This window comes from Anomaloglossus baeobatrachus, chromosome 5 (assembly GCF_048569485.1).
Source record: "Anomaloglossus baeobatrachus isolate aAnoBae1 chromosome 5, aAnoBae1.hap1, whole genome shotgun sequence".
Taxonomy (NCBI): domain Eukaryota; kingdom Metazoa; phylum Chordata; class Amphibia; order Anura; family Aromobatidae; genus Anomaloglossus; species Anomaloglossus baeobatrachus.
Genome location: NC_134357.1, coordinates 538,920,287 through 538,933,913, shown reverse-complemented (window position 1 = coordinate 538,933,913; position 13,627 = coordinate 538,920,287). Strand labels below are relative to the sequence as shown.

The window sequence follows — 13,627 nt, the reverse complement described above, 5'->3', positions numbered from 1 at the left end:
GGGGGCGGAGCGCACCGGCCCGAGGTAGGCCCGAAGCCGGGAGCTAAATTAGTGAGCGGCCGCCGGGAGCGCAGCGCTGCTGGAGAAGATCCTACCTGTGTCCTGGCGGCGTCGCTCTGATCCACGGCCCCATCCTCTGATGCTGCGGCTGCCGGTGAGTCCAGTCTGCCCTTGGGAGACACCAGGGGGAAGCGCTGGGGAGCTTGGGGAACGCTGCAGAGCGCTCCTGCGCTGCCTGAAGAAATTCATTGCCTGGGCCCACGGTAGGAGGAAGAACGCTGGGGGAGGCCTGGTGCTGTGAGCGCTCCTGCGCTGCAGCCTGCGATTGACATCGGGTCCTGGTTAACAGAGATCCCTCGTCGCCTCCACCAGAAGCACCCCTTGGGACGGTACCATAGGGGTCGACGGGGAGTGTGTGCCCTTAAAAAATTAACAATGTCGGTCCACAATCAGCCCCTGGGGTGGTACCATGGGGCCGGAGGGGGATAGGGCCTGGCGTCTCGAGCCTCAGACAACTCTGGGGACGGTACCCCGTGGGGGAGGAGAAGGCAAGGGTTCTCTCTGATGCAGGGACTTTAACCCTGCAGAAGAGACAAAAAACCTAGAAGAGATGAGAGGGCTGAGCGGCGCCGTATATTACGAAAAAACGGAAAAAAAAGCAATAGCCTAGGCTGAGGTTGGCCCACAGAGATATGGGCCCACTTCAGCCTCCTATGACACTAAGCAAAAAACTGGCATAGATCCGCCTCCGGCTCAGGGTGTACACTGCTAGGGAGGAGCTAACTTTTTTTATGTCTACTTAGTGTCAGCCTCCTAGTCACAGCAGCATACACCCATGGTCCTGTGTCCCCCAATGAAAGCGATAGAGAAAGACCATTTTCTCCCACACATGGCAAAGTGAAGTGCTTGAACTTCACCATATCAAAACTGTTGGCCATTAAAATGCTGCCTTTCCGCCTGGTGGATACAGAGCGTTTACAAAACCGGATGGCCGTCGCAATCCCCCAGTACCAGTTTCCTAGTCGCCATTACTTCTCTAACACAGCTGTGCCTGCGCTACATCATCATGTCACAGCCAAGATTACCTTTTCCTTGAAAAACTATCTCCCAGGGTGCATTTCACCATTGACAACTGGACGAGCAAGCATGGCCAGGGGCGCTACAATTCGTTGACTAGGCACTGGGTTACTCTGGTGGCTGTGGGGGCAGGCGGGAAGGGGTTGCTTCCAAAGTGTTGAAAGCCCCAAGGCTTTCGGAACAAAGTTCTGGATCTACTGCTTCCCCTTCTGCTTCCTCCACTGCCTCTAGGGTCTCCGCCTGCGCCATTAATGTAACATACGTTCAGAGAGTTCAGAGAGAATCCCCCCACCTCCGTACAGCCCAGCTAGGGCTCAACACAATTAAGGAGTGCTAAAATTAATGTGCACTGGAGAACGTACTCACACAGATGCAGATTGTGGACCATTATCTGGGTCAAATTTGATCAATGGCTGTCTCCAGTGAACCTGGAGCCAGGGAAGGCCGTGTGTGACAATGATGCAAACTTGTTAGCGGCCCTATGCCTGTGTGACATCCTACAAGTGCTTTGCATGGCTCACGTCCTAAACCTGGATGTCCAGAAATTTCTAGCCCACTATCCCGGGCTAGATGCGCTGCTGCACAAGGCAAGGCTGGTGTGTGCTCACTTCCCCAGTTCGCACCCCGTGGCTAATCGCCTTGCAAGGCTACAAAGTACTTTCGGCCTACCAGCTAACCGGTTTATATGTGATGTGCTGTGATGTGATGTGCTGCACATGTTGCAGTGACTGTGCCAGCAGCAGCAAGCCCTAGTGCCCTATGTCATTATGCACAACCTTGGACAACGTAGTGGGGATTTGGGGCAAATCACGATTGCGAAGTGGGGAGAGATGAAGGACCTCTGCAGCCTCCTGCACAGTTTCGAAATGGCTATAAAGATGGTTAGCGCTGACGATGCCGTCATCAGCATCCCTATTCCGTTCATCTACATGTTGGAGTGCAATTTAAATAGTCTGCAGAAGGAGGTGGGGGTCTCAGAGGAAGGAGGAAGCAGAGGACCATGAGGAAGGGATACCATTTCCTGTAAGGTCCAGACATTTGTCGCACCGGCGGGCGCATCGGCAGGTGTCACAGGAGGGTAGAGTTCATCGACCGAGGTCAGCTCATAGTAACAGAAAGTGGTAGTGAAGGTGCAGGAGCTGAGGAACAAATTGAGGAGGAAGAGGTGATAGGAGCAAAAAATTCTTCAGATCAAGACGATATTGATCCCATGTCTTATGTCCGTGGATGGTGGGAGGGGATGGAGGAGGCAAACTTGAGCGTTAACCCACCACCAACACAACATGAACTTGGACCGCATAGAAAAATCCGACACATGAGAGCCTTCTTGCTTCAGTATTTGGAACATGATGTACGTATCGTTACTATTAGAAATAGTGCTGACTACTGGGTTGCCACTCTTTTAGATCCATGGTTTAAGAGTCAATTTAATAAGATGCTTCCACCCCTGGAAAGGGACACGCAGATGTTGGAGTATCGAAACAAGCTTGTAGACCATCTTAACAGTACTTTTCCACAAGACAGCAGTAAGGCATAAAGCGTGAATCGTAGTTCTAGAAATCCAACTACGGGAATGTTGCCTGTTCAATGCAGAAGAATTAGCACCAGCAGTTCAAGCACCAGAACCAGTTTCTGTGATTTTTGGCACATATTTTTTAGACCATTGCATGCACCTGCGCCATTGCATGCACACGCAGAACAAAGTAGAAGTCTGACACATAGTGAACGACTGGATAGGTTGGTGCAGGATTATCTACAGCAGAACATAGAGGCCATAAGGGGGGGGGAGCTTTGGACCCTTTTGGATTTTGTTCTTCTAAAATGGAAGAGTGGCCTGAGCTTGCCAGTCATGCCTTGGAAGTTTTGACCTGCCCGGCAGCCAGCATTCTCTAGGGACATGTCTTCAGCGTTGCTGGCAGTGTATTGACTGATGAGCGCATCTGTCTGTCCTCTAAAAGTGTAGACCACCTAATGTTCATAAAGATGAACAAGTCATGGATGTCCAGTGACTTTGCCACCCAAGTCCCAGACAGTGCAGATTAGGTGATGGTGTACTGCCAAACTTTTGTGAACAAGAGGTCTACGCCTGACTGTCATGCATCTGTTGATTGTTCACATTTAAATGCCAAGTCACATCCAGTGTGTTGCATGGACCGTACCTCCTTGCTCTTTTAATGCCCTATGGGGAGCGGGGCAATTGATGGTACTATACAGCTGTCTACCTGAAAGGATTTTTAAGATACATGTTTTCATATATTTTGTGAATAATACAAACATTAACAAACGGTAAAAATATAAAACTATCTTTAAAAATGCTCTGTCAAAGTTTTTATTCTTAACACTATTGACCTAAATATCCTTCAAAACAATGGTCAAAGAGGGGCTGCTGCTGGTTTAGTGTTTGGAGACGGAGACTATAAATTATTGTTTTGTTCAGCAATACCCTGCAGGTTATTTAACAGAAAACACAGATTATTCATCAGCTGTGGCATACCCACTTCTACCACCACAGTGATCTGCTGCCCCATAGGTGGCAGCCTTTATTCTTCCATCTCCTTCTCCTCCCTTTCCCCATCTACTATATAAGTAAATATGTCATCAGGAATATCAGCTACTCCTCTACCAGTACACTGGTGACTGGTGAATGGCTGGCTCCACAGAACCTGGAGCTAGGAAAGGCCATGCGCTATTAGGGTGCAAACCTAGTGGCGGCACTACGGTTGAATGACATCACATATGCACTGCATGGATCAACCTGGTTGTACAGCAATTTCTATGGTAGTGTTATGTCCTGGATGCGCTGCTGCAGAAGGCACAGTCGCTGTGTGCTCACGTTTTCAAATTAAAATGCCGACCCACAGCCTGTGTGTTGCATGGACCATACCTCCCTGCTCTTTTAAAAGCCCTTTGGGGAGGGGGCAATTGATGCTACTGTACCGCTGTGTCCCTGAAAAGATTTTAATGTCAAGACTACTATATACAGTTAGGTCGAGAAATATTTGGACAGTGACACAATTTTCGCGAGTTGGGCTCTGCATGCCACCACATTGGATTTGAAATGAAACCTCTACAACAGAATTCAAGTGCAGTTGTACCGTTTAATTTGAAGGTTTGAACAAAAATATCTGATAGAAATTGTAGGAATTGTACACATTTCTTTACAAACACTCCACATTTTAGGAGGTCAAAAGTAATTGGACAAATAAACCAAACCCAAACAAAATATTTTTATTTTCAATATTTTGTTGCGAATCCTTTGGAGGCAATCACTGCCTTAAGTCTGGAACCCATGGACATCACCAAACGCTGGGTTTCCTCCTTCTTAATGCTTTGCCAGGCCTTTACAGCCGCAGCCTTCAGGTCTTGCTTGTTTGTGGGTCTTTCCGTCTTAAGTCTGGATTTGAGCAAGTGAAATGCATGCTCAATTGGGTTAAGATCTGGTGATTGACTTGGCAATTGCAGAATGTTCCACTTTTTTGCACTCATGAACTCCTGGGTAGCTTTGGCTGTATGCTTGGGGTCATTGTCCATCTGTACTATGAAGCGCCGTCCGATCAACTTTGCGGCATTTGGCTGAATCTGGGCTGAAAGTATATCCCTGAACACTTCAGAATTCATCCGGCTACTCTTGTCTGCTGTTATGTCATCAATAAACACAAGTGACCCAGTGCCATTGAAAGCCATGCATGCCCATGCCATCACGTTGCCTCCACAATGTTTTACAGAGGATGTGGTGTGCCTTGGATCATGTGCCGTTCCCTTTCTTCTCCAAACTTTTTTCTTCCCATCATTCTGGTACAGGTTGATCTTTGTCTCATCTGTCCATAGAATACTTTTCCAGAACTGAGCTGGCTTCATGAGGTGTTTTTCAGCAAATTTAACTCTGGCCTGTCTATTTTTGGAATTGATGAATGGTTTGCATCTAGATGTGAACCCTTTGTATTTACTTTCATGGAGTCTTCTCTTTACTGTTGACTTAGAGACAGATACACCTACTTCACTGAGAGTGTTCTGGACTTCAGTTGATGTTGTGAACGGGTTCTTCTTCACCAAAGAAAGTATGCGGCGATCATCCACCACTGTTGTCATCCGTGGACGCCCAGGCCTTTTTGAGTCCCCAAGCTCACCAGTCAATTCCTTTTTTCTCAGAATGTACCCGACTGTTGATTTTGCTACTCCAAGCATGTCTGCTATCTCTCTGATGGATTTTTTCTTTTTTTTCAGCCTAAGGATGTTCTGCTTCACCTCAATTGAGAGTTCCTTAGACCGCATGTTGTCTGGTCACAGCAACAGCTTCCAAATGCAAAACCACACACCTGTAATCAACCCCAGACCTTTTAACTACTTCATTGATTACAGGTTAACGAGGGAGACGCCTTCAGAGTTAATTGCAGCCCTTAGAGTCCCTTGTCCAATTACTTTTGGTCCCTTGAAAAAGAGGAGGCTATGCATTACAGAGCTATGATTCCTAAACCCTTTCTCCGATTTGGATGTGAAAACTCTCATATTGAAGCTGGGAGTGTGCACTTTCAGCCCATATTATATATATAATTGTATTTCTGAACATGTTTTTGTAAACAGCTAAAATAACAAAACTTGTGTCACTGTCCAAATATTTCTGGCCCTGACTGTAGGTCTCCAAGTTGTGTCTTGTTTGCACTGGCAGGGGTACGGGAGCACAAGCCGTACACCTGTCCCTCATCCACCTTTATATTTCTTCTGTCAATAGCCTAGGAAGCTAATGGCTATGCCAAAACAGTAGTGCTGCACTGTAAAACGTACTTTAGCTGTTTTGGAAGCTTTTGGACCCACCTAAAGGTGTTTTCTGTGCATTACTTTTAGCCTCCCATTTAATTCCAATGGGGTTCGGAAAGATTTGATAAAGCTTTGAAGTTTGGTTCGATAAAGGCGAACGTACAAGTTGTTCGGTTTGGTTATGTGAACCAAACCGCGGGGGTGTGTGGGAGGGTTGTTCACTTATGTCTAATCATACTTACATCCATTTTTAATGAGTATTTTGTCTTAAGTGGAAAGATACACAAGTAAAATATTGTCATAAACGTGTATACGACTAATGTATTAGTAATGTATTTTCTGGATTTAGTGGTTACTACTCACCTGGGTAGCCATATTTAGGAATCTCCTCTTTACTCCACTCATCTCCCCTCACATATGTCTCTATAGTATTAATATGGGTCAGATCTTCAGCCTGAAACAAATATTGTAAAAGTCACAGACTGATGGAGAAATCACATCTATGTTCAGCTCTAATCCTGCCATCTCCACCGTTCTCATTACACAAGTATAAAATATATAATACTGGTGGATAAAACAAGACTGAGCACAAGACCTTCACAGCCGTCTACACATCATAGGGAGATTTCATGGCACATTCTCTCCATCTACCTGATGATCATGAGGAACATCGGGATCTTCTTGTTTACAGTCCTGTTGAAGAAGAGGATGGGGACATCTCTTTGGTGTTGTCCTCTTACTGGATAGAACTGGAGGAATGGAGGAAACACATACAGGGACTGAATTAATTTTTTACATACAGATAATTATAGGCCGTGTGTATTTAGTCCTGTCTAATACCTGGTGATGTGAGGGGCTGGGGATCGTCGATCATGATGTCCTTGTACAGATCTTTGTGTCTTTCTAAATATTCCCACTCCTCCATGGAGAAATAGACAGCGACATCCTTACACCTTATAGGAACCTGACACATACAATGATACCGTCATTCCCCGATCCCTTCCTACCGTTACTGTATAATTTCCCAGCAGTGTCACCTCTCCAGTCAGCAGCTCAATCATCTTGTAGGTGAGTTCTAGGATCTTCTGGTCATTGATGTCCTCATGTATCAGGGGGTGAGGTGGAGACCCCGTGATTGGGCTCAGGGGTCTTCCCCATCCCTCAGACACAGGGTCCTGACAGCTCTCAATAGAGGTCTTCTTCACTACTGTGTAATCCTGGTTATGGAGACAGACATTAATAAATCTCACTACAGACATTTCCAGAGTCCTCACTAGTGTTGAGCCACCCCCCTAGTATTAGAGTTCGGTTTGATTCGTCGAACGGCGGCTTAGTTCGACGAACACCTTCGAACACCATTGAAAACAATGGCAGGCAAACACAAACACATAAAAACACAGTATACATATACACATACAGTTAATAAACATTGCCAGTACACTTACAGGTCCCCGCGACGCGTCCTGCACTCTGTCTTCTGCCGCTTTTCCTTCCGATCATCGCTGCGCCCTCCCGGTAACCAGCACTGGTGATAGGACCTTCCGTGACGTCATCATAGCATGTGACCAGTCACGTGTCTATTATCTCATTGGCTACAGACTGGTCACATGGCTAGACGTCATGCTAGGTCCTGTCAGTGCATCTCTCCGCTACGCGGTCCTCGTTTGAGCATTTCCGTGTACCGGTGAGATGCTTGGGCACATGCTTGGCTCCTCATTCCTGCATGTCGGCGCTCTTTACAGAGTCAGCCCACATGCAAGGACTGGATGCCACAGCCGGTGAATGGCGGCACCGGGAATCACGTGATCGGAGATCACCGTTGCTATAGTAAGATTACTATTTCAACGGTGGCAGCGGTGACATCACAGCTTACAACCCGTAGCATCTGCTCACTCACTGAGGGATTAGACTGCATGGGAGCAGCAGCGTCTTCCTCCCATGCAGTGCTGTCTGATGTAGCAGAGCTGCATGGGTTGAAGGAGAAAGAAGACAGAAGACCAGGATCGTGGAGGGGTGATAGGGAGTAATAAACATGGAGTCTCTAAGGGTGTCTGTGTATTTATTTCTATTAAAGCATTTTTTCTCTGTGTGGTGTCTTTTTTTTAACCCTTTATTGGAGATTCTTAATGGCCGGGTCAAACTTGCCTGACATTAAGAATCTCTGGCTTAATACTAGCTAGTAAAACAAAGCTAGTATTAACCCATTATTACCCAGTGAGCCAGCCGTCACCAGGGCAGCTGGAAGAGTTGAATACAGCGCCAGATGATGGCGCTTCTATGAAAGCGCCATTTTCTGGGGCGGCTGCGGACTGCAATTTGCAATAGAGGGGCCCAGAAACCTCGGGCCAACCTGTGCTGCGGATTCCAATCCCCAGCTGCCTAGTTGTACCTGGCTGGACACAAAAATGGGGCGAAGCCCATGTCGTTTTCTTTTTTTTAATTATTTCATGAAATAATTAAAAAAAGGGCTTCCCTATATTTTTAGTTCCCAGCCGGGTTCAAATAGGCAGCTGGGGGTTGGGGGCAGCCGTACCTGCCTGCTGTACCTGGCTAGCTTACAAAAATATGGCGAAGCCCACGTCATTTTTTTGGTGGGCAAAAAACTCCTGCATACTGTCCTGGATGGAAAAAAAAAAGAGGGGAGCCAGCACTGCTTATGAATGGCATGCAACAATGAAGAAAATAAAAAGTGTAATATTCACAAATTCATTCCTACTGTAACAATTCAATGAGATTTTTTGCAAATGATTGATCAATGATTTGAGCCCCCCTGCCCAGTCACGGCAACTCTCTATAGGGGGGTCCCTAACGCTATATTATAAATTATTATTGTACCATAAGGTCACATATAATGAGCAGGACCATATGAAAATACCACTTACCCGAGACATGTCTGAACCGCTCCCATGCTGCCAGGACTGACAACTGTGAATAAAGGCAGCCCAGGTGCCAGCGTGTGTGGCAGAACCACACACACCAGCACAATGTCAGGACTGGCCCTCACAGTGCCAGACCAGCAAACATGGATGAGGGCGGAACAAGGTTCAGGCAGGTGGTTTTTAAATAATGATGCCTTGGAGCAGGAGGCGGTGGCTGTGTGTGAACAAGTCCTGACATTGTGCTGGTTGGAGTATGCTGAGCCTTGTAGTTCTGCAGCTGCTGTCTCCTCTCCTCCATACAGACAGCAGACTGCAGCTGCAGAACTACAAGGCTCAGCATACTCCATCCAGGACTGAATAGTAAAAAGGTTTTTTGCCCAGCTCACCTGTGCAATGGAAGCCAGTAATCCTGGGCTGTGCACGGAGAAGAAATTTGGAGAGCCAGTCCATGTGCATAGGAAGTGATTAAGGGATTTCACCAGCACAAAACTCCAGGCATTTTGTTCTTTAAAATAAAACCTTCTTTATTTTCTTATCATTAAAAAGTCCATGCTATAATGGTTAGCCCATGTCAGAGAGGACGCGTTTCGAACATCCAGTTCTTATTCAGTCTCTAAACCATCTAGTCACAGAACTGTTTAAAAAGGGCTGAACTCAAACATGTGATCAAATGCAAGGAGAAAGCAAGACAATTACAAAAACATTAACCCATTATGTTGGATCACTCCATATAGTGCCATAACACTTATATACATACATAGTATTTAAGCAAGATTAATATGCAAACATCAATTCATTTCTTTTATTTAGACCCTTAGGAAATCTTGTGCCCATTAAAAACATCCATTTTATTTCTCTCTGAAAAAGGATATCTTTCAAATTTCCACCTCTTCTAGGTAGTTTGATTTTTTCAATGGCATTAACTTTCATGCCTTTCAAATCACCTGCATGTGCGTCACGAAAATGTTGAGACGCTCCTGATAATTTTCTCGTGGTGGCATTATTCACATCATAGATGTGTTCAGATATCCTTTTTCTGAGGGAACGACAAGTGCTGCCTATATATTGTAACTGACAAATAGTACAAGATATTAAATAAACCACATGGTCTGAACTGCAGTTTATGAGTGACATTATTTTATAAGTTTTTTTGTCAGTGAATGAGGAAAATTCTTTTACATTTAACATATAACCGCATAGTCCACATGACCTGTGGCCACATTTAAACGAACCTATACTAGGTAACCAATTGCCGGTATTTTTTTCTCCATTAGTGGAACCGCACCTGTTCATGTGATCACTAGGTGATAACATGGATCCCAATGTAATGTTCCTTTTTGAAACAAACTTAACTCCATTTTTTAAGATTTGATATAATGTGTCATCTGTAGATAAAATGGGTAAATATTTTTTGATAATTTTAATTACATCATAATAGTTCTTACTGTATGTTGTTGAAAAAACAACTGACAATTCTTTCTGGGAACTGTCCTTGATTTTATTCATGTCCAAATATTGTGACCTACTCACTTTATTCGCCTTGGTTTTGGCTTTTTGGAGATTTTTCATTTTATAACCTCTTGCTAAAAACCTTTTTTCAATAATGTTGCATTCCACCTCAAAACCATTTTGGGTGTTGCAACACCTCCTGGCACGGACATATTCACTTGTAGGGATGTTATTTATAACATGCTTTGGATGGCAGCTCCCCGCATGTAACAGCGAGTTGCCTGATATGGGTTTTCTATAGAGGCTGCAATTAATTTCTCCATTATCACCCTTCCCATGAAATTGTATATCCAAAAAATTAATTTTTGATACATCATGAAAAAAAGTGAAAAAAAGATTATGGGCGTTATTATTGATGTAAAATATGAAATCCTCAATTTTTTTGTTTGGATTTTGCCATACAATAAGTACATCATCTATGAATCTCAGATATAATGCTATATCCGAGAAAAAAGGATTACATTGATTAAAGATATATTGTTCTTCCCACCAAAACATGAATATGCCCGCTAATGAGGGGGAAAATCGTGCGCCCATTGAACATCCCTGCAACTGAACATATCCTTTATTTAGAAAGGTGAAATAGTTGTTCTTAAGTAAAAATTCAGTCACATCCACCAAATAATTTTGTAATTCAAGTGAGTAGTCAGAATATCTGTTGAGCAAATCCCTCAAGGCCAAAATGGCAAGAGAATGTGGAATGGATGTATACAGTGATTGCACATCACAAGTTAACCAACTGTAATTATCCTGCCATTTCATCTGAGAGATAATATTCAACACATGTTTGCTATCCAATACATAGCCAGGAGACATTTTGGGAAGAAATTGGAGGTGGTTATCCAACCACTCTGCCAGATGTTCAGTGTAAGAATCGATACCTGAAACAATTGGTCTCATTTTTGGGGGAAATTGGTTTTTATGTGACTTGGGTAAGGCATGTAATAGTGGTATTAAACAATGAGAGGGATTAAGATAATCTCTCAATTTTTCATCCATTAAACCCAAATGTAAGCCTTCCTCTAAAATTTTCTCCAAAGATATTTTTATGCCTGCAGAGGGGTCATGATCGACTCTCCTGTAGGTATCGCAATCCTGTAACATAGTCAATACCTCCCTTTCATAAAGTCCTGTGTCCAAAACTACGACTGCCTCCCCCTTGTCAGAATTTTTTATTATGATGTTCAAGTTTTTTTGTAGAGAAATAACCGCATCTTTTTCAGTTTTAGACAAATTTTGAACCATAGGTTCTTGTAAATGAGAAAGAGCAGTTAATTCTTTTTCTACTATATTCTGAAAGTCAGTCATCTGATCACACCTCGAGGGGATGGGATAAAAACTTGGATTAGGAACATTAAAATGGGAAACCGCACAATGTGAATTAGGTCTGGTACCACGGTCACTTGATAAATCATGCAAACTTTGTAAAGCCATTTGTTCTTTGAATGACATAGGAGAGAAAAATGTGTCGGCTGATGCATCTGAAACATTAGGAACATTAGACCCATTTTCATCTTGAAAAAAGTGTTTTTTTACTGTTAATTTTCGAATGAACTTATTAACATCTAATATTGTTTTAAAAAGATCAAACCTCTTATTGGGAACAAAATTTAAACCCCTTTTCAAAACACTTATTTCACTACTGTTTAAAATGCATGCCGACATATTTATAACAGAAAAATTATTATTATCAATATTCATTTCCTCTTCCCCCTCGTATAATGATTGTGTTGATACACATGACTTTCTATGTTTGCGGCCGCTCCTCCTTGTTTTTTTCGATTTTTCTGGAAAAACGGCTGATTTTTCAAGTTTTTTGACACACTTGATGAAGTAGATGGAGTGTCAAAATTAGTATCGGACGTGTCTGTATTGTAATCTGTAGAGTCCACATCAGTCGTTTCAAAATCTGTAGAAGAAAAATTTACACGAGTGGAATTGTTGCGTCTTTTGTTATTTTTCAATATGGATTTAGGACCAGCTTGGAAAAATCTCCTAGAATTGTGCCAATTGTAGATTTTATTATCCTCATAGTCCCGCAAATATCGAACAAACTTTTTTTCTTTAAATGCAGTGATTGTATCCTCAAGGGCAATGATTTTGACATTTATCTGATCTTTCATGATCTTATAAGCGTCTAGACCTGAATATTGTGCAAGGGAAACTTCAATTTCTTTAATCTTGTTCTCCAACACACCTATTTTATTTCGTTCTTGTTCTATAATTAATTGAATAAGTTTTTTGGAGCATTCAGATAAGATTGTATCCCATTTTGCAACAAATTCTTGATTAAATTCTACTGTGGGTCTTTTGTTCAGGCGAAGTCCTCTGGGAACCATGCTTTTGTCAAGATATGCTTGCAAGGTTTTGCTGTCCCACCAGGTACGAATTCTCGCTGACATTACTTTTTCTAATTCCCACATAATTTGGTTCATTTCTGTATGCGTTTCCAAAAGGGTATCTTGCTTATTTAGTGAAAACATTTTTGCAGCTCTCTCCATTCGTAATCTGTCTGAAGTAACAAAGCTTTCACAATTCTGATTGCTATTAGCATCATTCATCTGGTCTTCCATTTTATGACACAATCTTGTAAGGAACTATAAGTCATGCAATTTCATCATATATAATATACAATGTCTCTTTTTGAAAAGATCCAAGGCAATAATAATTGACTTACTGAAAAGTTCCTGATTGTAGATCACAGGGAGCACGGGTATAGCAGCTCAGGATGAATAGTAAAAAGGTTTTTTGCCCAGCTCACCTGTGCAATGGAAGCCAGTAATCCTGGGCTGTGCATGGAGAAGAAATTTGGAGAGCCAGTCCATGTGCATAGGAAGTGATTAAGGGATTTCACCAGCACAAAACTCCAGGCATTTTGTTCTTTAAAATAAAAACTTCTTTATTTTCTTATCATTAAAAAGTCCATGCTATAATGGTTAGCCCATGTCAGAGAGGACGCGTTTCGAACATCCAGTTCTTATTCAGTCTCTAAACCATCTGGATGTTCGAAACGCGTCCTCTCTGACATGGGCTAACCATTATAGCATGGACTTTTTAATGATAAGAAAATAAAGAAGTTTTTATTTTAAAGAACAAAATGCCTGGAGTTTTGTGCTGGTGAAATCCCTTAATCACTTCCTATGCACATGGACTGGCTCTCCAAATTTCTTCTCCGTGCACAGCCCAGGATTACTGGCTTCCATTGCACAGGTGAGCTGGGCAAAAAACCTTTTTACTATTCATCCTGAGCTGCTATACCCGTGCTCCCTGTGATCTACAATCAGGAACTTTTCAGTAAGTCAATTATTATTGCCTTGGATCTTTTCAAAAAGAGACATTGTATATTATATATGATGAAATTGCATGACTTATAGTTCCTTACAAGATTGTGTCATAAAATGGAAGAC

The 13,627-nt window shown here is 43.0% G+C and overlaps 1 protein-coding gene across 1 annotated transcript in view; it reads right to left on the bottom strand.

Moving 5' to 3' along the window:
- The window catches only part of LOC142312933 (uncharacterized), a 133,670-nt gene that overhangs the window by 24,912 nt on the left and 95,131 nt on the right, over positions 1 to 13,627 (bottom strand). Inside the window, exons 11-14 of the mRNA XM_075351920.1 lie at positions 6,870 to 7,049; positions 6,673 to 6,796; positions 6,484 to 6,581; positions 6,196 to 6,286 (exon numbers count right to left, since the gene is read on the bottom strand). Coding sequence (XP_075208035.1) covers positions 6,196 to 6,286; positions 6,484 to 6,581; positions 6,673 to 6,796; positions 6,870 to 7,049 — 493 coding nt within the window. The remainder of the gene's footprint in view (positions 1 to 6,195; positions 6,287 to 6,483; positions 6,582 to 6,672; positions 6,797 to 6,869; positions 7,050 to 13,627) is intronic.